Source organism: Rana temporaria, chromosome 1, assembly GCF_905171775.1.
Source record: "Rana temporaria chromosome 1, aRanTem1.1, whole genome shotgun sequence".
Classification (NCBI taxonomy): domain Eukaryota; kingdom Metazoa; phylum Chordata; class Amphibia; order Anura; family Ranidae; genus Rana; species Rana temporaria.
In genome coordinates this window covers 350322062-350345491 of record NC_053489.1, presented here as the reverse complement: position 1 = coordinate 350345491, position 23430 = coordinate 350322062, and the positions used below count along the sequence as shown (strand labels likewise).

Genomic DNA, 23430 nt, shown 5'->3' with positions numbered 1-23430 from the left:
ATATTTATAATTTTTTTGCCTTGCATTCTATTTTAAACTGGTTTGGGTTCACATATCATTTAACTGGGAGGGAAACACAAAGGGCCAGATTCACATACATTTGCGGCGGCGTAACGTATGTCATTTACGTTACACCGCCGCAAGTTTTCAGCGCAAGTGCTTGATTCACAAAGCACTTGCCTGTAAAATTGCGGCGGCGTAGCGTAAAGCCGTCCAGCGCAAGCCCCCCTAATTCAAATGGGGCGTGTATCATTTAAATTAGGCACGTTCCCGCGCCGAACGTACTGCGCATGCTCCGTTTTGAAATTTCAAAATTCGACGCGGGAACGACGGCCATACTTTAACATGGCCTGTCTATTTTTACACCACCTAAATAGCAGTCGCAACTTTACGATGGGAAAAGCCGACTAGCGACGACGTAAGAGAATGCGACGACCACGCGTACCTTCGTTTTTTGCCGTAAACAGCTAATTAGCATACCCGACGTGGAAAACTACGCGAACTCCACCCAGCGGGCGCCGAAGTATTGCATCCTAAGATCCAAAGGCGTACAAAGCCGTACGCCTCTCGGATCTTAGCCAAATGCCGTTGTATCTTTGTTTGAGAATTCAAAATAAAGATACAACGCGGCAAATTTGAAAGTACGCCGGAGTATCAGCAGATACTCCGGCGTACTTTTTCTGTGAATCTGGCCCAAAGTGACTTATGCTGTAAATGGTCAGCAGTGTTACTTATTACACTGTCAGACACACAGATAATCACTTAACAGGGATCCTGCAAATCAGTTTATATAAAAAAAAATAAAATGGGGCCATTTTGGTTGAGGCAGGGCTGTGCTTCCTTATGTCAGAGCCTCCAACAAGAGGCAACCGCGATTAGCATAGTTGCGTCATTACCAGATCTTACTCCAAGTCTGAGACTAGCAATCGGGGGAAACAATACTTTAGACTGCACACTGTAGATATACAAATATGAGACTATAGGGCACAGGAGTGCCTGGGCACCCTAACATACCAGGAAGTACACTGCTATTGCTTGTAGAAATTTCAAAAGAAGGTATATTTTCAGGGTATTGTTTAGCCACAATGTACATTTCTAGATATTTCCTATAACACAGCAGAGCTTCACTTTTTGAATTCATGTCCACTTTAAGAACTACCTTTTAAGAATAAGCATTATATATTAAATACAGCCATTTATGCCTTTAGCTTGCACAGAAATGATAGGAATTTTTTTGGTGATAAGCATTGCCGTGTAAGCTTGATTTTGTGCATGGCTGCACATTTCAGCTGATTTCCCAGGTATGATAAATACTGGTAATGGAAATCCGGTTTTATAAGCACTTTATTACAAACAATTCTTCATTCTTACGGGGCTGGATATTTTCCAGCAGTAAAAGTCACATAGCATGAAACTGTTACAGGGGCTTCAGAAGGTTACATGGTGAGGGACAAATGAATAAAGAATGCTGAGAAATATTGATTAATTCAAATCGATATGTTTGTCCTGGCTAATCCTTTCCAATGAATATTTGATGGAAGTCTTAATCAGATAAATAATTATGACCTTATAGAACAATATAACAGCATATGGAGCAGAAAAAAAATGGATTATCCTAGGTATGCCATAACTGCATCTCTGGAATGTCTTTTGTTTTCCATGGAAGGCTTGAGGCAAGGGTGCTAGAATAGAGCTGTAAATTAATGAAAATACAGCAAACAGCCATAGGGAAGACTTCACACTTGGGATTAAGATATCTGTCTTTAAAGCCAGTTGTCTTCCAAATATTTTCTTGCATAAAGGTAATACAGTGTAGTGTGTCCAACTTGCTGTCTCAAGACCAGTCTCGCTGATGATCACAATATGAACAAAATTGTCAATTATTCAAACAATATAGACATTCAACAAAATGGGAGTATAGCCTCATATAAGAAAGTTATAATCAAAAGAGGGGAAGGGTGGGGATGAGGGAATAGTTGCTGAGGCTAAACCTGGAACATGCCCACACAATTGATGTATGGACTATCTCGGTACTGATAAGACATAGTAAACAATATTAGGTAAAAAAATATACTTTTATTATAATTAAAATGTTGCAGAAATTGAACAACAATGTACATCAAAGATTGGTCGGATTCTCTACTAGTTTCGCGGAAGACCCGCTTCTTCAGGAGAACCAATCTAACGGAAAAATAATACAATAAAATAGTAAAAATACATATAATGCAAATTAGCGGTAGAGTTAATAATACATAACACATCAAATATAAAAATATATCAAATATATAATATACCTTATTTTATGTGTTATGTATTATTAACTCTACCGCTGAATTGCATTATATGTATTTTACTATTTTATTGTATTATTTTTCCTTTAGATTGGTTCTCCTGAAGAAGCGGGTCTCACGCGAAACTAGTAGAGAATCCGACCAATCTTTGATGTACATTGTTGTTCAATTTCTGCAACATTTTAATTATAATAAAAATATATTTTTTTACCTAATATTGTTTACTATGTCTTATCAGTACCGAGATACATCGATTGGGTGGGCATGTTCCAGGTTTCCCTCATCCCCACCCTTCCCCTCTAATATAGACATTCAGGTGAAAGGTTATACTTTTATAAATGGATGACATTTTGTTATAAAAATTTAAATAACTTAAAGTGGATGTAAACCCACTCTCATCCTTTCTAAACTACTGCCATAGTGCTGATCTATAAGGATATAGATGCCTCCTGCATGTATCCTTACCTGTCAAATGTTTCCCCTCTGTCTGTTATAAGAACTGAAAAACTGCATATTTTGTGGGTGGATCTGTTGTCTGGAGCTCTGTGGGTGGAGTCATGATGTCAGTAGTCTCCCCGCCCTCCTCTACACTCCCCTTGTCAATATGTATTTAGCAATTCTGCTATGATCACTAAAATCCAGTCAAAATCCAGAAAAGTAACCAAATTACTTCAGAAAAGGAGTGGGGGTGGGAATTAAAAAATAATGCCTGTCTCCAGGCTAGTGAATGAGATATGTAAATAACCTGTCACTCACAGCAAGGGGGCGGAACGGACTAAGGTTTTTCTCTGTAAGTCTGTTTTATTTCACTGAACAATAAAAGAGGATTGCTCAGAGCTGGATTAACTCTGTGTGGCAAGACTGGCAACAGATGACAGGAAATCTTATACTGTACATGGTGACATAAAAAGAAATTGGGTTTACATCCACTTTAAGCTCAGTTTGTATATTGCTCAATATTCACTAATCTATCTGGATTTCAAAAGGCATGGATTTGGGAGGAAAGCCAAAAATATGATATCTGTCAAAATAATCAGTGGCAACAGTTTATCAAAAATGTGCAAAAGTATTCAGACAAATCACAGAAATATTTGGATATGATTGAAATTTGCCTTGTGGTTTAACTCCCTCTCATCTTTGGCTTTCTGCAATATGTACAGTATACCTTTTGCAGAACTTTGTTAGCCACATGACATGAATATACTATTATTGTACAGGATTTATAAAACACCAACAGTTTGTGCATCACATTCCAATCTAAAGGGAGACTGTACCAGTGGCATATCATCCGTGTGTGCAGGGTGCTCACTGCACACGGACCCCTGAGAGGGGGGCGGGGCACTGTGACCCACACTGCACAAATTGATGATTTTTCATTTGATCGCGATGTTGATCGGTGTGGCGGGGGCACAGTTGCCAGCACCGATCTCCCTGCATGGCTTTTGAGACAGTCGCTTCTCCTCCACTCCCTCCCACGGCTGTCAGCTGAAATGCCATACAGGGAGATCAGTGCTCGCAGCTGTCCCTCAGCCTTACCAATCATCCCCCCAAATGTCTGCTGTGTCCTTCTCCTTCAGCCCCTGTGTTCTCCGGCCCCCTGTTCTCCTCCTCCGACTGCTGAGTCCTCCTCCTCCTCCAGTTCTGTGTTCTCTGGCCCCATGTCCTTCTCCTCTTCTGCCCCTCTCGTTCACCTGCAGTCGGCTCCCTCCTCTCCTCTCCTGGCAGCTACGAGGGATGTAGAGTGGAAGAAGGGGTTGGTAAATATGTCATTTACTGGCTTCTTCCTTTTCCTTTTCTTTCCTTTTTTTTCCTTTTCTGTGTGTGTTTCTGTCTTTCTCTGTCCCCTTAGGCCTCGTACACACGACGGGACATGTCCGATGAAAACAGTCCACGGACCGTTTTCATCGGACATGTCCGCTGCCGGATTTTGGTCTGATGGCTGTACACACCATCAGACCAAATTTCCCATGGACAGCGAACGCGGCGACGTGCGCGACCCTGGACCAGTTTCAGTAGACATGTTCGGTCGTGTGTACGAGGCCTGACATGTCAAAAAAGCCCCCCTACTGATATAGAAAACAAATCCAATAAATATTACAAAAAAACTATTAAATTAAATTGTAAAAAAAATACATAAAAATGAAAAAACTATTGACACCATCCACTGCCCTACTGACATAGTCCACTGCTCCATAATCATCTTCTGCACATACTACCCACCGCTATACACTCCACACCCCTCTCCTGCACATACTATCCATCGCCTTACACTCTTCACTGCACATTTCCTATTTAACATTACCACATTCTGCATTATGTAAGTAATCTCAGACTCTATTAAACCACACCAAATATTTCACACAATTTAAGCCACGCCCACATTTTTCATTTTATTTTCTCGTTACCTGGGGCCCACATGGGCGTGGTCATCTTACAAACCCCTCCTCTTTACATGTGTTTCTATGGCAACGACCCAAACACAGAGATGCTCCCCTAAAAAGTCTTCATTACACTGGAATCCTCCCATGATCTTTAAACAAAAAAGTAAATACAGGAAAAGCGTACATTAATGAGACCTGGAGGGGGGTCTCTCTAATGCACACAGAGAGGGCTTCTGTTAGAGAGTCTGTTACAAAGAGCTCCCAGACACACTAAAGACAGTGATACAAGAGACAGTCAGAGACTGCAGAGATAGCACAGGAGATGGTCAGAGACTGCAGACATACTACAGGAGATAATAGCCGATTGGCCCTCTCACCTGACCCAGCGATACAGCAACAACGGTTCTTCTGATCAGGAGTTGGCTTACTCTGAATTGCCCATGGATACTCCGCTGGGTAGAGTCCAGATCTGTACTCTGGCAATGACTCCATTCCTTTCTCCGCGAGGGATGGCACCAAGCTGTGTGGCTTTCCCTCTGGTGGCACAGGGCAGCGGGGTTCTCTCTTTGATGGTGTTTTCTCAGCACTGTCCTCTCCCTCTGGAGTCCTGGGTGCACTTCCCTGTAAGCTTTCCCGGGCTCCTGGCTCTCTCTCCCATTCAGCTGTGCATGCTGTGTGGGCTGCCGTTTCTGTGTTACAGTGGGGCTGCCAGTCCTCTGGACTTTATGTCCCACAACCCTCTTCTCTGCTCCTTTTTTATTCTATTTCTTCCCTGGTGATATGAAGGCAGGGGAAGAAACATAGTGGGCGGCTGTGCTGGCAAGCGCTGCTCACTAGTACAGCAGCGCAAGGAGAGAGAGAGGGAGGGGGGAAAGAAGACCCATCGACTGCAGTGGCGTCACTAAGGTTGATGTCACCCCCCTCCACCAACTATAGTCGCCCCTTAATACAGACCCCCTCCATCAGTGCAGACTCCCCACTAAGTATAAACCCCTCCCTCAGTACAGACCCCCCTCCATTAGTACAGACCCCCCTGGACAAACCACCTCCCCTCCATTAGTACAGACCCCCCTCAGGAAAAACTACCCCCCCTCCATTAGTACAGACCCTCCAGGACTAACCACCCCCTACATTAGTACAGACCCCCAGGAAAAAAACACCCCCTCTATTAGTACAGGCCCCCCCAGGGCAAACCACCCTCCTCCATTAGTACAGACCTCCCTCCATTAGTACAGACCCCCCCCCTCCATTAGTACAGACTGCCCCCCCTCCATTAGTACAGACTCCCCCCCATTAGTACAGACTCCCCCTTCTCCATTAGTACAGACTCCCCCCTCCATTAGTACAGACTCCCCCATCCATTAGTACAGACCCCCCTCCATTAGTACAGACTCCCCCCATCCATTAGTACAGACCCCCCCTCATCCATTAGTACAGACCCCCCCTCATCTATTAGTACAGACTCCCCCCCCTCCATTAGTACAGGCTCCCCCCATCCATTAGTACAGAATCCCCCCCATCCATTAGTACAGACTCCCCCCATCCATTAGTACAGATTCCCCCCCTCCATTAATACAGACTCCCCACCTCCATTAGTACAGACCCCCCTCCATTAGTACAGACTCCCCCCTCCATTAGTACAGACTCTTCCCCCCTCCATCAGTACAGACTCTCCCCCCCCTCCATTAGTACAGACTCTCCCCCCCTCCATTAGTACAGACTCTCCCTCCCTTCATTAGTACAGACTCCCTTCATTAGTTCAGACATCCCCTCCAGAAGTACAGACCCCCCCCTCGCCCTCCATTAGTACAGACAAACCCCACCCGGGCGGCAGCTGGAGAGGAGAGGACAGTGTGGAGCCGCGCCGCCCGGGTGGAGAAGAAGATCGTGACACAGAGAGAACAAATGCCTTGCTGCACGCCCCGCCCCGCTCCAAAGAAGGCACTGAGCGGGTCTCTCAAAGAGAGACAGCCGCTTCGATCTCCTCTGACAGGAGGGGCTGCTTGGGCAGGAAACAGGGCTGCAGTGACTGGCGGAGAGAGCGGCTGCGGCTGTGCTGCGGTGACCAGCGGTGTCCAGAGAGACGCTGACAAGGAAAGGAGGAGGAGGGGGGGACAGATGAGCACTCTGGCGCTTGAGTGCCCCAACCTCTGTGGCGCCTGGGTGAACTGCACCCCGCGCACCGGTGTCGGATCGACCCTGCAGTTTTCCGCCCTGTTCCCCTGGCGACGCTGGCGCCGTAAGGCAAGTGCCCATGTTGCCTTGCGCTAGCCCTGCTGAGAGGGTAGCTACACACTGAAAGTTTTTTACCTTTATGCATAGAATGTATAATTATATATGTATAATTCTTTATACATAGAATGTATAATTATACCTAACATGATGTTGCACACACTCGTGGAATGGCGACAAACTTTAAACCTTAAAAATCTTCATAGGCAATGTTTAAAAATTATACCTAACATGATATTGCCCGCACTCGTGGAATTGCGACAAACTTTGAACCTTAAAAATCTCCATAGGCAATGTTTAAAAATGTCTACAGGTTACCACTTTTGAGTTGAGGAGGTCTTTTGCAAGAATTATTGTTCCTCTGGCTCTAACGATCGCAGCGATACCTCACATGTGTGGTTTGAACACCATTTACATATGCGGGCGGCGACTTATGTATGCATTCGCTTCTGTGCATAAGCACGGCGGGACAGGGCGCTTTTAATTTTTTTTCTTATTTATTTAACTTTTTTTTTTTACACTGTCCCTTTAAAAAAAAAATTGGATCACTTTTATTCCTATTACAAGGAATGTAAACATCACTTGTAATAGAGAAAAACATGACATGACCTCTTTAATGTGAGATCTGGGGTGAAAAAGACCTCAGATCTCACATTTACACTTAAATGCAATAAAAAAAAAAAGTATTTGCCCCCTTTAAGGCCGTTGGGCGGAAGTGAAGTTTGACATCGCTTCTGTCATCCAATGTTATGCAGCCAAGTGGGGGCCATCTTTCCGTCACTCGGCTCCAGGCCTCTCAGAGAAAATAAACTGATCTTTTTGTCACTTCCTGTTTTAATAAATCCCAGTTGAAAACTAAAAACTGAAAAAGTTTAGGCTGGACGCAAACTTTAAATATGCTCCGTTTTAAACTAGTGGAAAGTGTGCATCCTTTCAGCAATGCTGTACAATGATGAATGAGTGATTTTAGTTTCTAGATGTTGCTGCAGATTGTACATCACCGCCATTCTTGCACTCTTTTAATGAATAAAGCTGATAGTTAATAGTAAAGTGAGCATTTGCCTATAGTTGAAAAATTCTCAGTATAAATAAATAAAAAATACTGAAACTTTCTATTGCAAAATAATTATTATCTGTACATATTACTGAGCATTTATGGACCAAATTAGTGACTATAAACTGCAGTTTTACATATGGTATATGGGCACTGCAATTTTATAGCTTTAATTTCTCTTTCTCTGTCTTCTACCTATTGTAATTTATTTGTCTGTGTTCCGTGAGGCTTAGTTAATAAATTAAAATAATTATGTAAAATAGGCAGTACTTTACTGAAGTGGAAACTCTCATGGGGAAAAGTTAAGGCAAGGGCGAAATCAGCATACTGCAGACGTGTTATACTGTAAATCATGCAGGCAGGGTGGGAAGGGGATATATCTCACACAAGCTCCCACCTGGGGATGTGTCTGGAGTAGACACCGGCAGAGATTTTTATCATAATAATATAATGATATAGTCTTTGCAGGGGCCAGTCATTTCAGAGCCACAGCTATAAACCGCAGGCAAAGTAACTGCAAAATGTCATACATAACTGTGCAGGAATTGAGATTTGAAAGGCATTCCATAAATATTTATTGCATTGTCAAATAATAAACCAAGTTTTTGTGGCATGTCGGCATGCTAATCCCATTAGATTCTTTGGTGCACTTCCAAACAGAAGCAGAGCATGGATAAATCTAGATCCTTCTATCTTTATGAATTGACTGCTGAATTAAGAGCAGCTTCTTGCTTGGTTTGATGGCTTCTCTCTCTCTCCGTTCAGCATGATAGGATTCTAATTTATCCTTTTGACATGTTGCCTCTCAACAGCTCTTCAAGCAACAGCCCCCACCTCACAAGGGAATGAGCAGCAAGGTCCAACGTTCATGCCACAGGAAGACCTCAGGCTGATAAAACCAGAGCTTCAAAGTCAAGAGCCTGGACAAGCAACACAATTGGAATTTAATAATGCCTTGTCTGCCACTGACAGTGTAATGCCTACTACAAGGCATGGATATGAAATCGAAGGCAGCGATCCAGTAACATCCATAGATTTAAAGGGAATTTCAAAGGAAGTCAATGTGTTATCTTCCAAGCTGCTTAATCCAGCTTTCACTGAAGAAGTGCAACAAGAAACAGTGACTAGTGATCCACTGAAATCAGATTATTTTCACAGTTCAAGGCCGCCAACTATTACACATGCCTCTATTTGGGATAGGAAACAGGATACAATAGGAGCACACGATACTAAGACGACTACAGCTACACTCAGGAGGAAAATTAGCAAATATGAGGTTTCCAAGGGACAAGAAGAGGACTGGTCATTGAACATGGTGGCCAGAAAATCAAAACTCAGACAGAAAACTTGGAGGGATATTGTAGAGCAAGTGGAACCAGATTCTTCAGAAGAACCTTCAAATCCTGGCCAAGTGCCCAAACAGTTTGGACTTGACAGGGATATAAATTCAGTTCCAGAAGATGGTCAAAATTCTTTGCAGTATATATGGCTTTTAAATAAACATAAGGCTCTGTCTGCTAATACTGATGGACCTGGTCACATTTCTGAAACCAAATTTATTTATGAACACTTTGAAATTCCCACTCCTACAGCAGAATTGGAAAATGGAAGGAAAAGCACAAATATTAATACAGTAAAAAAGCAAACTAGTTTAGTAGAAGAAGTCAGTGGTCAAAGCAAGCCAGGTTCTTTAGACAGCCCAGCTAAAAAATCTGACCGAGTTGGTGGGCAGCATTTTCAGAACAGACTTAGTGAACATGAAACAAGTTTGCCAAGCATTATTTTATGGAAGCCTGATGGATCTGATGGCCAGATGCAAAGCAACAATGAACTGCCGACCATAGGAGACTGGGACAAAGACCAAATACCTCAGATTGACTCTCTATCCAGTTCCAATGGAGTGAAGGAAACAGGGAAAGTGCAATCAAGTAAGAATGCATTCACATACACAAAAACCCAACCTTTCAATTTATTATGGTAAAAAACAGACTTATAGAAGAAAGATTATATTTATTATTATTTTTCTCAATATATTTATTATTATAGCTAGGTTCTTTAGTTCACTGAAAATCAATAGAAAAAATAAAAAAAAGAGATGATTGTAGAGATTAATAATAAAAACGTAGTAGTTGGAAAAGTTTATAAAGCAGAAAAAAGTGACACTCGTATGTTAGAATGCATATGTTATACATCACTGGGGTGAACATATAATTGCCAATTTGTTTTTGCCAAATTGTTGTCTTCCATAAAGTTTTACCCAAAACAAAAAAAAACATATAACACATCAAAGGACCCCATGGTTATGTACTCTAGCATACAGTAATGCAATTTTAGCAGAGTTGATCCACTATATTTAACCTCCACTGAAATTAATTTTCTCTCGGCACTAAATTTTATTATACAGTCCTCTAAAAAAATACTACCCTCTACTCTAAGACCCCTTTCACACTGAGGCGGTTTGCAGGTGCTATTGCGCTAAAAATAGCCAAGCAACCCGACCCTAAACCAGCGGCTGCTGTCTCTCCAGTGTGAAAGCCCTCGGGCTTTCACACTGAAGCGGTACACTAGCAGGACCGCTCCAAAAGTCCTGCCAGCCACATCTTTGGAGCGGTGAGAGGAGCGGTGAGAGGAGCGGTGTGTTTACTGCTTCTCCACCGCTCCTTCCTATTGAAAGCAATGGGAAACCACGGCTATACCGCCGGCAATGCGCATTGCGGGTGGTATTAACCCCTTTTCGGCCGCTAGGGGGGGGTAAAACCGCACCGCTAGCGGCGGAATACTGCCGCAATTCTGACGGTATAGCGCCACTAAAAATAGCAGCAATATACCGCCACCGCACCTCCCACTCCAGTGTGAAAGGGGCCCAAGGGATTATCGCACTGCTTAATTTTATTACACTGTCCAATGAAGTATTAAACCCAAACTAAACTAGTTTAGTTTCACCTGTTGACCTGGACAATAAGTCTGTTATTTTTTTACTTCCTTTAACAGACCAAGCAGCCCAGAAAAAGTAGCAGTTAGAGGGTTGGGACAAACCAGTTGCTTTTAAAATTTGCAATACAAAAATATCATACATCTCACACTTTTACAGACAGATATGACACAAAGTGGGAGGGAGAGAGAGAGAGTTACATATCCAAATATTCTTTTACACCTTACCCAATCCAGGACTCATTACTTATTGGTCCTATTTTACTTCAACTTGCGTCTTTCCTTTTTTCATTCTTGTACTTCTATAGTTTAGTATCCTTTATTTATGTATTGGTCTCATCCACCATGCTATACCTTCTTACTCCCCCCCCCCCCCTTCCCTCTTTTACAGTTTTGATGTCCCTTCCTCACCTCACCTTGTCATCTTCCTATGCCAGTTAAAAATAATTTCAAATATAAATTTTTTATTGTGCGGGGAAAAAAACAGACACCTGTGCTTAAAGGTCAGCAAAACCGTTATCCCAAAAGAAAAAACCTGTTACTGTAACTGTTTAAAAATTATTAGCTGAAGTTTAGCTTTAATTTTTTTAGTCAACCTAAATATGGTAGGACGTCTAACACTACCCCTCATCACAATGACGATGCTGCTGTGCAAAGGTGTCTCTGTGCTCCTTATCTAGTTACATAGTTATAAGTTGGTGAGGTTGAAAAAATACATTTTTTGGTGCTGAAAATGCCCCCCTCGGCTTATACTTGAGTCACCTTTTTGCGCTTGATCCCCTGGAATTTGGGGACCCGGTACCGGCCGGCTGTAGGTCCCCTGGACCCCAAACTTGACACACACATAGCCCCACTTCCTCTACCAGTGTGCAAAAGTTTGTTGTTCGGGGGACCTACAACCGGGGAGCACTGATTTTTCAAAGTCGGGCACACCTTCCATAGACTCCCATGTTAAACTGTAATTTCTGCAGCAGCTTGACATCCCATGCCATTTACCATCCTAGATTCCCCCAGAGGTTCTCCCCTAGTGGAGACACCCTAAGACAAGAAATAGAAAATAAATGCATCCACCGCATTTAAGTACTGGTAGACTGCAAGATATTACACTTTTGTTTTTGGGTTTAATACCTCTTTAAAGTAAACCTGTATTAAACGCAAAATGGGATATACCATAGCAGAACATCTTTTGAAATTGCTAGTTGCCTAGCTGTTACAATGATCTAATAGCTTTATTTCTTTCTTAATCACTCACCTGGAATAAGTATGCAGATCAGGAATATCAGAAGTTTGTATCTACATACTTGCTCTTATCTACTGAAAGTTTTAAAGCAAAAGGTTCAGCATGACAGTTGTGCACTTATGACTTTCAAAAGGAGAGCTCAGGAATGACAGCCTCCATGTATATCTTACGATTTGTTTCTTCAAAAGTATTTATTCTTCCTTTAGTTCTGTATAGTAAAAAAGGTATTCCTAATGATCACAAGTACATAGATATGGTTTAATTTATATCATTGGTCCTGGTTGGGGAGGGCACTGCATAATCAATGTACCGTATTTTCTGGAGTATAAGATGACCTTTTGTACTTAAAAATATCCCCCAAAAGTCGGGGGTCATCTTATACGCCAGTATCTGTAATGCAGAGTCCGTCAGATTGCGGAAGTCCATTGTTCAAAAGCCACGTCTACCCCTCGCCCTGTTCTGTGATAGGCAGAACACTCAGTTTCCCAGCAGAGCCTGTGTTCAGTGTTCCGCCTATCACGGAGGTCCTTTCATCCTCGGCCTCGGATGAGAGGACCTCCATGATTCGGCGGAACACCGAACACAGGCTCTATTGGGAAACTGAGTGTTCCGCCTATCACGGAACAGGACTAGGAGGCTGCGTGGCTTTTGAACAATGGACGCCCGAAGTCTGACTCTGCATACAAGGATAAGTCACAGTGAGGTAGGCAATGGGCACAGTGAGGTATGCAGTGCGCACAGTGAGGTATGAAATGGGCACAGTGAGGTATGCAATGGGCACAGTGAGGTATGCAATGAGCACAGTGAGGTATGCAATGAGGACAGCAAGGTTTTTTGATGAAATTTGTTTTGCTGAAAAATTAGGGGGTCGTCTTATACGCCCAGTCGCCTTATATGCCAACAAATACGTTAAGATACTGCACTAGGTTGTTCTCTAGCATAACTACACAATTTGACTAGTTGGTAGGGGTCACATAACTAATGACGTGAGAATCCAAGTGCATGATGGTTGTTTATTCCGGCTGCTTTGTTCCATTATTCTAGATAAGGGGAGCCAACATTTTTATGATTAAAAACCTCAAATTTGATTTCCCAATATCTCCACATACCTCCTTCACTGGACAGGCAAAATCATCATGATCATCACCAGGCCCTTTAGGGACCAGTATGCATTCAAGAGATGTCAAAAGCTTGGTTATACTTTATATATGTACGTATCGTATATATAAGAACGGAGGTATTAAAAGACAATCATAAGATTTTGATCATATTTGCTATATAATCGAAAAATCACAGATACTCAAGTTACAACTGGTGAGATGTTTTCTGTTGTTTTTGTGCAATCAAAACATACAACTGGGGTCCAGTTACTAGCAATGTTACTTGCATGTCATCTGACACATCAAGTCGATTTTTCAACTTTGATTTCATGTTCAGTTGTGAATAGAATCATGTTTCTTATTAATTATTTATAAATCCAGTTCCATTCACCCATAATGTGGTTCCTATAACCCCAAGGTATTTGGATGTCTCTGTTTGAGAGCCCCTTAGATCTTTGCGATATACAATAAATATAATAAATTGTTTAGGCAGGTCATATGGTTTAAATATTTTGAAAGGAGTTATCTTTAGCAAGGATTGGAGATCAGCTTCACCAACAATTTTTTTTTTCAATAAATAGTTAATTCCAGGAGACACTATCTTTTCCTTACAATGTGTTTAAAGAGATGTGGGCTTGCATAGGTCCCCGCTGTGTGCAGATGTATTGCTTTTATCCCTTGTTACAAGCTTCATTTAACAATGAAATCACAGTCTTGATTACAGCCCATGCTCCCAATAATGAACTTTCTGCTGCTCTATCTTTAACCAGCGATGCCCACAGCCGACTGCCTTCAGCCAAAGTCCCTCTGGTGGGTTCTCTTTGCTTGCATTCACTGAGGTAATGGGAGGAGATTTTATCCTGCAAGAGCAGCCATCTGCGCTTGCTAATCTAGTGGTTGCCATATTTTTACTTAAGTCTGTCCCAAATGTTATTGCATGCACTGATGAGTGTGTTAACTTAAAATGCTTAATGTGCCAGTGAGTTTATTTCGCTTTTACAATATAATAGGCTTCAAGAAAATAGCAGGTATGTGTTGTTAGGAGGGGGAATTATACCATTACTTAAACTTGCTGTAATGAGCCACTATCTTTGATCTTTCTCTGCTCAAGCTGTGATTTCCTATTACAGCATTTGTCTAGCGGAAAATAAAACACCGTTAGGTGATAATGATGATTTTATGAGGGGATGCAGATTTTATGTTATGATGGAGTCATTTTCTTGCATAGTAGTTATGGTTGAGGTAGAAACTGTGCTGATAATAGGACAAAAGTAAATATTACCATCAACCCACCAAGAAGAGGGGCTTTATTTAATGTTCATTAGACATTTCCTGATACACCAGGTTCCCACTATAACAGCAAACTGTTGTTCCCAATGCAGTTACCATCATCATGTATAGCCTTAAAAACACTCAGTGCACAAAAAAAAAAATGTATGAGATAACAATGTAGTCGTCTACACATCGTCACATAGTTGGGTTAAAAAAAGTCCCTCTAGTTCAAGCAATAGAACTATGGTCCAAAATTCTTCCGATGGGCAACACAACCTATAAATGTTAATATCCAGTTATATTTTGTGCATTTAAGAATGCATCCAGCTCTTTTTTTTTAAATATGCAATCTACGAGTTGACCAGAGCAAGTTTCTGAGGGAGTCTATTACAAATTTTTACAGCTCTTACTGTGAAGAAGCCTATCCATATTTGGAGTTAAATCTCCAGACATAAAGATTGCCCCCTTGTCCTTTTTAGTGACCTTAAAGTGAATGATTTGACTTTGGAATGATCTTAAAGTGAATTAGTCTACACCAAGATCATTATTTGGACCACAAATGTATTAATACCTGGTGATCCTATCCATCATAACACTTGGTGATCATATCCATAGGTGTGCACAGCCTACAGCATTAGGGTGTGCACTCCAAAGCTCTAACACACATGCTTGTGTGTGTGTCTACATATATATGGCCTGACACATTGAGCTCCCTGCCGATACAGTGAAAGAAGTGTGTATTGGTATAATGTTCAGCGGTAAACCATCTCATGAAAAAGATGAAAGTTAAAAATTTAAATGAAAAGGCATGCAACTGCATGCTGATACATGAAGGTGCAACCATGTGAATGGTGAGTGGATTGAAAGTTCTGGGGGATGAACCCCTAATAATTTGTCTCTAAAAAAGTCTCTAAGTGGAGGCTGTAAAGGGAGCAAGGCTGCTTCAGGCGTGGGCTGGGGAACCCGATCACTGTGAACAAAAGGAAAGCAAAAGGAGTAGAGAGAAGTGCCAAGCCAATCCTTTACACAGCTTAGGAATTTATTCAGTATATAAGTATAAAACAACATAAAAAACTTACGTGAAAAATGTTGGCGCACTTGCAGAGTGCTAGAGCGGGTGGGAGCTTCCACGTGCAGTGTCACAGGAGCACAGGAGGACTGCCGGAAAGTCTCTATTGAGGGATCCACAAGCTGATGAAGAAGGCGTTCTGATTGGCCAGACAGTGTGTGGGGGCGGCTCCCCAGTTTGACAGGCCTGGACCACTCCCACCCAGAGACACACAGCCGACATCTTCATGAGGCTTACCGAGGCTCCAGTTGTGGCTAACACACGGTGCTCGTGGATCCCTCAAAAGATACTTTCCGGAGCTCCTCCTGTGCTCTTGTGACACTGCACGTGGAAGCTCCCACCCGCTCTAGCACTCTGCAAGTACAATTTTCACGCACGTTTTTGATGTTGTTTTATACTTATATACTGAATAAATTCCTAAGCTGTTTAAAGGATTGGCTTGACGCTTCTCTCTCCTCCTTTTACGTTCCTTTTGTTCAAAGAAGTGTGTAAGCCTTCTCTAATGGCAGAGAAAACAAGAGAGGGAGATTTTTCCCATCTCCCTGTCTGCACACAGTAATTGTGATAATGTACACACAGTGATTAGGGTGTGCCCATGCACAACCTGTGCATAGTTGAGTTCCTCTATGCCTCTATGTCAGACATGTACGTACCAGACTGGCAAACCTGATTGAGCAGAGGGAGGTAGTATGGACAGGAGGCATGGGAGTGCGGAGTGGTATGAGAGCCTGGTGGGAAGTTGCAGATGATGAGGCTCTGCATCCAGGTGCAGAGAAGAGGATGTCCGACTGGACAGGTAACAGGATACAGGAACACAGGCAGGTGATGCTGGGCAGAATCAGAGCAGGTGGTCGGGTCACAGGCAGGGTTGGCAACAAGCGGGCAGCGAAGTACAGAGAAGCAGGCAGGTTCAAGGTCAAGGCAAGCCAAGGTCAGGTGCAGGCGGAAGGCAGGGATAATCTAATAGACAGGCCGGGTAATCAGGAGACAGGCGTTCAGACAGGAAACAGAAGCAAAAGGTCACAGGTAGCTGCAGATCAGACAGCACCGAGCCCAGGCAATCTGATAGTTTAAATAGACAGATTGGTGACCAGCATGGTGACCAGCAGGACGACCTCTCTGACACTCTATATGCGTTCGGTTAACCTTCTCTGTGCTTTCTCCAGTTCCCCAATTTTCTTTTTTTGTGAACTGGTGCCCAAAACTGAACTGTATATTACAGATAGGATCTTACAAATTCTTTATACAGGAGCAAAATACAAAAAAGCATTTGCTTACTTTATAAACTGCAACTGATGGGCACTGATAGGTGGCACTGATAGGCGGCACTGATGGGCACTGGTAGGCAGCTCTGATGGGCACTGGTAGGCAGCACTGATAGGTGACACTGATAAGGAGGCACTGATGGGCACTGATTGTCAGCACTAATGGGCACTGATTGTCAGCACTGGTGGGCACTGATTAGGAGCACTGGTGTGCACTGATTGTCAGCACTTGTGGACACAGATTGTCAGCACTGCTGGGCACTGATGGGACTGCACTGATGATCAGGACACTGATGATCAGTGCCCTGATCATCAGTGTGGATGTCCCTTTTAGAGAAGCTGGTTTTCGGCTCTCTTCTCTCATCCTCATGCTTTAACTATGAGGAAAAGAAGTGCTGATAACTGGCTTCTGTTGACATCTGTGATCAGTTGTGATTGGACACTGCTGATCAAATGGTAAAGAGCCGCTGATTGAGGTAAAGAGCCACTGATTGGCTCTTTACCTCAATCTGTGATCAGCAGTATCCTCCAGACACTGCGATCACAGAGCGCGCTGCTGCTAGCAGGCGGGCGCCGTAACGGGACGCAGTCATATGACGGTGTTCCCAGAACTAGCGGGCTGTGCTGTTGCTGTCATTTGGCTATAGCGCTGTTGGCAAGTGGTTAATATTAAAGAGTCATTAAACCCAGACCACGAAGAACTCTCATCACATGCTATATACCAGAGTGGTATACTTGGATTATGCATAAGTGTTTGACAAAAATCAGTTTTTAAAGGAATAGAAAACTGGCTAAAAGACCGAATTCAGAGAGTAATGGTTAATAATTCATACTCTGAATGGTCTAAGGTTATTAGTGGTGTACCCCACAGTTCAGTGTGAGGACCCTTACTGTTATCTTTATAAATTATATAGGGTCTGGGATTAAAAGTATAATTTCAGTCTTTGCAGATGACACCAAGCTATGCAGGATGTCTCTAACTTACAAGCCAACCTCAATGCACTGTTTAATTGGGCAACTACCTGGCAAATTAGGTTTAATGTTGAGATATGTAAAGTTATGCACTTGGGGGATAAGAATATGCATACATTACACATACTAGGGGGGTTACAACTGGGGGGAATCAATGGTGGAGAAGGATCTTGGTGTTCTGGTAGATCATAAGCTTATTAATAGCATGCAATGCCAAGCTGCAGTTTCTGAAGTGAGGAAAAATATTTCTTGTATTAAGCGAGGTATGGACTCCAGAGAGAGATATATAATTGTGCCCCTGTACAAATCATTAGTAAGACCTCATCAGGAATATGCAGTTCAGTTTTGGGCACCAGTTCTCAAAAAGGATATCAGGGAACTAGAGAAAGTGCAGAGAAGGGCAACCAAATTGATAAGAGGCATGGAGGAGCTCAGCTATGAGGAAAGATTAGAGGAACTGAATGTATTCTCTTTTGAGAAGAGGGATTTAAGGGGGGAGATGACCAACATGTACAAATACATAAGGGGTCCATATAGTGAACTTGATGTTGAGTTATTCACTTTTAAGGTCATTACAGAGGACAAGGAGGCACTCTTTATGTCTGGAGGAAAAAAGATTATTAGCTGGATTCAGATAGCTTTACACCGCCGTATCAGTAGATACGCCGACGTAACTCTGAATCTATGCCGTCCTAAATTTTAAGCGTATTCTGGAAACCAGATACGCTTAAATTAGGCTAAGATACGAGCGGCGTAAGTCTCCTACGCCGTCGTATCATAGGGTGCAATATTTAGGCTGGCGGCTAGGTGGCACTTTTTTTTACGTCGTTTACGTACGGCTTTTTCCGGCGTAAAGTTAGTCGAACAAATAGCTGGCCTAGTCAATGTTAAGTATGGCCGTCGTTCCCGCGTCAAAATTTAAAATGTTTACGTCGTTTGCGTAAGTCGTCCGTGAATGGGGCTGGACGTAATTTACGTTCACGTCGAAACCAATACGTCCTTGCGGCGTACTTTGGAGCAATGCACACTGGGATATGCACACGGACGGCGCATGCGCCGTTCGTAAAAAATGTCAATCACGCCGGGTCACCAATCATTTACATAAAACACGCCTCTCATCCTCATTTGAATTAGGCGCGCTTACGCCGGCCCCATTTATGCTACGCCGCCGTAAATTAGGAGGCAAGTGCTTTGTGAATACAGCACTTGCCTCTCTGACTTACGGCGGCGTAGCGTACATATGATACGCTACGCCGCCTCAAAGATGCGCCCGCCTACCTGAATCCAGCTATTAATCTCCAAAGGCAGAAAGGTTTATTCACAGTAAGAGCTGGGAAAATGAGGAATCCCTCAGGAGCTGGTTCTGTCCAGCTCAGTAGATTGCTTTAAAAAAAAGCCTAGATTCTTTCCTAAATGTACATAATATAACTGGATACTAAAATGTATAAGTAAAGTTGGTCCTGATTGCCTCTTGAGGGATTAGGATGATATTTTTTCCCCTGCTGGAGCAAATTGGATCATGCTTTGCTGGGGGTTTTTCCTTCCTCTGGGTAAACTGTGGGTATAGAATTTTGTATATAGGATTGTATAATAATTGTTTCCTTTCATAGGACTTTTTTCAACCAGGCTAACTTTAACTATGTAACTATGTAAGATGCCAGAGAACAGGGAAAAATCATACGACCACACAATAGTGCTGCAGGAAAAAAAATACAGTGGTATTATATATATATATATATATATATATATATATATATATATATATATATATATATATATATATATATATATAATTTATTATGGCTAATAACACTTCTCTATTTAGTATCATGAGCTACCACAACACCCAGATCCTTCTTGACCATTGGCTCTCCCAGTCTAACTGAAAAATGTAATGAATATAAAACTAAATTTGCATTTGAAAAAATTTGCACATGATTGGTGTAAAACAATTTGCATAAAAAATGTAAGTTAATTATGCAAAGAAAAAAATTATTTCATGCATTAGTCTAAGAATTTTGTCAGGGGTGGGTGCCAAGAAACTATATACTCTATGTTGAAGAACTGTGGTATCTGCTTCTGGTATATCTATCTACAACATAGAAAGGCAAAAACTTAAAATAGCAGTTTGCAAACTAGGGCCGTCTGCTATCTTGTTTTTTTTCCCCCCCACAATTGTTACTGAGCATAATCATTCAAAAATTATAAGATAGTATACTAATTTAGATTGTTAAAAAATGTATGTACAGGAGCATGGAACTATCATACCATATTTTGTATCTAATGCATTGTACTTCATTGTGCCTTTTTCGGTAAAATAACACAAAGAACAATAAAGCTGTATAAAATGCATTACCCTATAGCAACCCATTAGATTGTGGTCAGAAGGCAATTGCTCATTGGTTGCTATTGGTTACTACATTTTGTACATTATCACTGGCTAACTGAATATGTTTAGATAAAGTACACATACTGTGCATTATGTATTACACAATAGCAATTAGATATAGTAAGAGGCTATTTAATGGCCAACTGCTTTTACACACTGTCAATCTATGTTTCTGTGTAAAAGCCAGGATTAATTGTCCCAGAAGAACATCTCGCTTTGGGCAGAAATGTTGACAGGTTCTTTAATAAACACGTCCACCTAATCTCTTTGTTATTGTGGAGTGGTCATTGATTAAATGAGGACCATTCATCAGTAAAAGACGGGGGGGATGGGGGTTTATATCGAAACAGGGGACAGAAGCATTCAAGCTTGAAATTAGTGTCAGGAAGATGGACTTGTTCCCATTTTTATGGCTATACTATATGTGTAAGTCTGGCCTTAACCTTCATCAATCAGGTCTAGAGGGACAGATATATGAGATTTTAGTTATAGCAGCCCTATAGCAATAAGATCTATTATATCGGAGGTAAGAGCACATGCACTTGCAGCCAGTGGGGCTGTGGTGGAACAGGGTTGCTTTTAGAAGGTGCTCAGTGGCTAGTAATACTCCTTTCAGTAAAATATTAATTGAAGTCACTAATGCTTGCCGACTGCCAATTAATGGAGCTAACAAATGTGCCCCTTTTTGCATATTACTTCAATTGTGTTACAGCAACAGTCAGATTTCAGAACTATATCCATGGCATTAGGGGAGGCTGAAGGCTGAATTGCCTCAAAGGCAAGCCCTATTTCGTAAGCAGACAATGAATGGAACATCATTACTTTTTAGATGATCATTACATTGACCTTTGCCTCTTCATGTTTACGGAGTACAGCAAGCATCACTGTAAAATGCATAGCTTAAGCTAGTGACTTATCCCCTATCTGAAGGCTCAGTCCAAGGTTTCTATTGCAGGCTGCTACTACAATGCAGGTCTTTAGCGCTTTGCCATGTATTATTTATTTATTTGTATTGTGTATCCCCCTCTCTCCCTCTCTCTGTATAAATATATATATATATCTATTAGCTAATAGGTCTATTAGCTGGCATTTTGTGAAGACCCAGTGAGGGCTTGTGTAAAATGGAAAATGATGATAGAATTCGATTTGCACCTGCTCCCAGATAACATGTTCCTACACATTATTACTTGGTTCCTTGCAGGCATATTAACCATTTAGAAGTGAGTAGGTGTATCCAAGCAGGGATGGTTTCAGACACTGACCAATTTTTTTTTTTAAAAGTAGATTCGTGGCATTTGAACCCTCAGATTTTTTATAATGGAAAAGTAGTGGTGTAATTACAGAAAATCGGAATAATAAGTTAGGCGCTTCTACACACTGAAGGACTTCCACAATCACCTTGGGTTTTTATTGATTTGGAGCGAGTTTAGAATTGATACAAGTTTATTCCAAAGACAAATACAGGGCCAGTGCGTTTGGGGCGTTCTTCGCCCCCGAATCAGGGCTGAAATATAACTTAAAAGAAGAATAATATATCTGTAAGGGCACGATAAAAATATACATAGTAGGTGAGGTTGAAAAAAGACACAAGTCCATCAAGTCCAACCTATGTGTGTAATTATATGTCAGTATTACTTTGTATATCCCTGTATGTGGCAGTCGTTCAGGTGCTTATCTAATAGTTTTTTTAAACTATCGATGCCCCCCCGCTGAAACCACCGCTTGTGGAAGGGAATTCCACATCCTTACCGCTCTTACAGTTAAGAACCCTCTACGTAGTTTAAGGTTAAACCTCTTTTCGTCCAATTTTTTTTATCCCTATTGTGGGGTCATCAGTATGGTATTTGTAAATTAAAATCATATCCCTTCTCAAGCATTTCTTCACCAGAGAGAATAAGTTCAGTGCTCGCAACCTTTCTTCATAACTAATGTCCTCCAGACCCTTTATTAGCTTTGTTGCCCTTCTTTGTACTCCATTTCCAGTACATCCTTCCTGAGGACTGGTGGCCAGAAGTGGACGACATACTCCAGATGAGGCCGGACCAGAATCTTGTAGAATGGGAGAATTATCGCTTTATCCCTATAGTTAATCCCTTTTTTAATGCATGCCAACATTCTGTTTGCTTTGTTAGCAGCAGCTTGGCATTGCATGCCATTGCTGAGCCTATCATCTACTAGGACCTCAAGGTCCTTTTCCATCCTAGATTGCCCCAAAGTTTCTCCCCCTGGTGTATAGATTGCATTCATGTTTTTTATAGAAAAAAAATTGATTGATAATAAATTGATAATAATTGTGCTCATAATAATACAGTATTAATATTAACATTGTTAAAGCAGAGTTCCACCCAAAAATTGAACTTCTGCTTTTCGAAACCCTCCCCCCTCCAATGTCACATTTGGCACCTTTCAGGGAGGTGCAGATACCTGTATAATCCACTTACCGCCCCCGCCCCCCCCCCCCCGCTGCCTTCTGGGAAACACACTGGTCCCAGGAGACGGGGGGGACCACTGGGAACGCGGCCGCGCTACTTGTGCATGCCGAGGATGGCGGCGGGGGCAGCCGAGAGATGAACGATTGCTCGTCTTCTGCTGCCTACATCGCGAGCACCCTGGACAGGTAAGTGTCCATTTATTAAAAGTCAGCAGCTGCAGTATTTGTAGCTGCTGGCTTTTAATATTTATTTTTTCGCGGGACCTCCGCTTTAAGAAAACTATATAAATCATAGTAGTGTAATGAATAAAAATCTATAATACAAAATAAATTATATAATTAAAATGTAAAGTATGAATGAATATAAGTAAATAATTACACATATAACAGATACCACACTGAGCTAAAGTGGTTGTAAAGGCAGAAGGTATTTTATCCCAATGCATTCTATGCATTAAGATAAAAAGCGTTCTGTGTGTAGCAGCCCCCCTCATCCCCCCTAATACTTACCTAAGCCCCCTCTCTATCAAGCAATGTCCATGAGTGCTTCACCCATCCAGGACTCTCTCTCCTGATTGGCTGAGACACCGTGACTCCCGCTGCTGTCAGACAAACTCAGTTAGCCAATTTAGGAGAGAGAGGGGGCAAGGCCGAACTGCAGCTTTGTATCTGAATAGATACACAGAGCAGCAACTCAGCTCTGATTTCCCCATAGCAAGCTGCTTGCTGTGGGGCACTCTATAGGAGGGAGGCAGGAGCTCCAGCTAGGGACCAGAGCAGATAAGGATCTGGGCTGCTCTGTG

At 42.1% G+C, this 23430-nt stretch overlaps 1 protein-coding gene across 3 annotated transcripts in view; it reads left to right on the top strand.

Moving 5' to 3' along the window:
- Window positions 1-23430, top strand: part of NCAN (neurocan) — a 289797-nt gene that overhangs the window by 173701 nt on the left and 92666 nt on the right. For 2 of the 3 annotated variants that reach the window (XM_040320673.1, XM_040320665.1), the window contains one exon: window positions 8771-9886. The exons of the other annotated variant lie outside the window; for it this stretch is intronic. In XM_040320673.1, coding sequence (XP_040176607.1) covers window positions 8771-9886 — 1116 coding nt within the window. The remainder of the gene's footprint in view (window positions 1-8770; window positions 9887-23430) is intronic. 3 annotated transcript variants of the gene reach the window in all.